Below are 1,428 nucleotides of genomic sequence, written 5' to 3'. Positions count from 1 at the left end.
ACAGGGTCTTGCTTATATGCAAGCACAGTCTGGGCTGGAGCTTGAGATCCTCCTGTCTCTCTGCCTCTGCCTTCTAAGCACTGCTATCAGAGGTGTGCATCACCACGAGCAGCTTAGGCTTTGTCTTTGAAAATTCCTTCCTCAGTGTCAGCTTTAGGTTGCAGGATTGCACCTCTAGGTGCGGTGCGTGAATTCCAAGTGTGTTCAGTGTCAAGCACTGGCAGGGAGGGAAAGGGGCAAAGGAGATCTCTATGGGCCGTTACAATAAGATAGCCTCCACTCACAAGGACAAAAGAAACAAGCGCGCATTTCACTCACGCTCTCAACTCCTTTCCTTCGCTCTCCAGTACTCAACATTCATACTCAGCGCCAAGCAGTTAGGATGGGCCTGAAATGACCACCGGTCACGTGAATTAGCAGCCCCCAAACGTACGGCCAAAGGAAGCTAACGTAGCTAGCGCCAGTGCTCGAGGACGCAGGCGCAAGACCTTCCTGGGCGGGGCTCAGGAAAACCGCGCTCGAGCGGCAGATCTTGAATTGGCCCGCGTCGCGGCCGGCAGTTGGCTCTACGGGTCGAGTTCCTACGCCCAGCCTGGGTAAGGCGGAAGCGAGCGAAATTCAAGCGCGGCTTTCACTGGGAGTTTGCTTTCCTTGGCCATCCGGATTCCTTGGCCATGGAGGCTTCCCAAGGCTTAGCGGAAGTGGAGACTTTGAGCCCACAACTGGCTCAGAGTTACCTGAGGTATGCTTGGATCTCCGGACGGGTTCTAGCTTGCAGTCCCTAGACTGGGGTTGAGGTGGAGTGGCTCCCACCTCCCCCTAGGAACTGCTTGTGGATTTGACCAGATTTCTAATGCGGGGGAGGCCACCCCCGCTTCCTTGCGCCTAGTCAAGTAACGCTTAAGTCAAATAACTCGATTATGAACTCTTGAAGAGCCTGAATTTCAAATAACGGATGAAGTCTTTGACAGCCGTCAGACCGGGGCGAAAAGAGGAAAAATAGTCCCCAAGTTGTTAGCAATCGGGTAGTGAAAATAGGACCTGAAAAAGAAATACTTTATGGTGTTTGATGGATGCTGTAAAATGTTTCATTTCCTGACCAGAGTGTTGGCATTAAAGGAAAGGGTGGCCAATTTTAATGGTCAGTGAGCGAAGGGAAGACATATGCCCCCAAAAGAACCATTAAGCCCTGTGAATGAATACGCTCTCACCAGGTGGCTAAGTTGGAGCTTAGAAGTCTGTGGAGAGGAATATTTAACTATTAAAAATTATAGTGCAGGGCTGAAGAGATCGCTCAGAGGTTAAGACACTGACTGCTCTTCTAGATGACCCAGGTTCAATTTCCAGCAACCACATAGTAGCTCACAACCGTTTTATAACTCCAGTCCTACAGGATCCTATGCTCTCTTCTAGCTACCACATGTATCT

General features: G+C 50.5%; 1 protein-coding gene across 1 annotated transcript in view; it reads left to right on the top strand.

Annotated features, from left to right (window-relative positions):
• The first annotated feature begins 549 nt into the window (after positions 1–549).
• Ercc6l (ERCC excision repair 6 like, spindle assembly checkpoint helicase) overlaps positions 550–1,428 on the top strand; it is a 13,604-nt gene continuing 12,725 nt past the window's right edge. Inside the window, exon 1 of the mRNA XM_031365927.1 lies at positions 550–742. Coding sequence (XP_031221787.1) covers positions 675–742 — 68 coding nt within the window. The 5' untranslated portion in view covers positions 550–674. The remainder of the gene's footprint in view (positions 743–1,428) is intronic.

The sequence above is a fragment of the Mastomys coucha genome, chromosome X (assembly GCF_008632895.1).
Source record: "Mastomys coucha isolate ucsf_1 chromosome X, UCSF_Mcou_1, whole genome shotgun sequence".
NCBI classification, from domain to species: domain Eukaryota; kingdom Metazoa; phylum Chordata; class Mammalia; order Rodentia; family Muridae; genus Mastomys; species Mastomys coucha.
The sequence above is the reverse complement of the archived record's forward strand: the minus strand, read 5'-3'. Positions and strand labels throughout refer to the sequence as shown.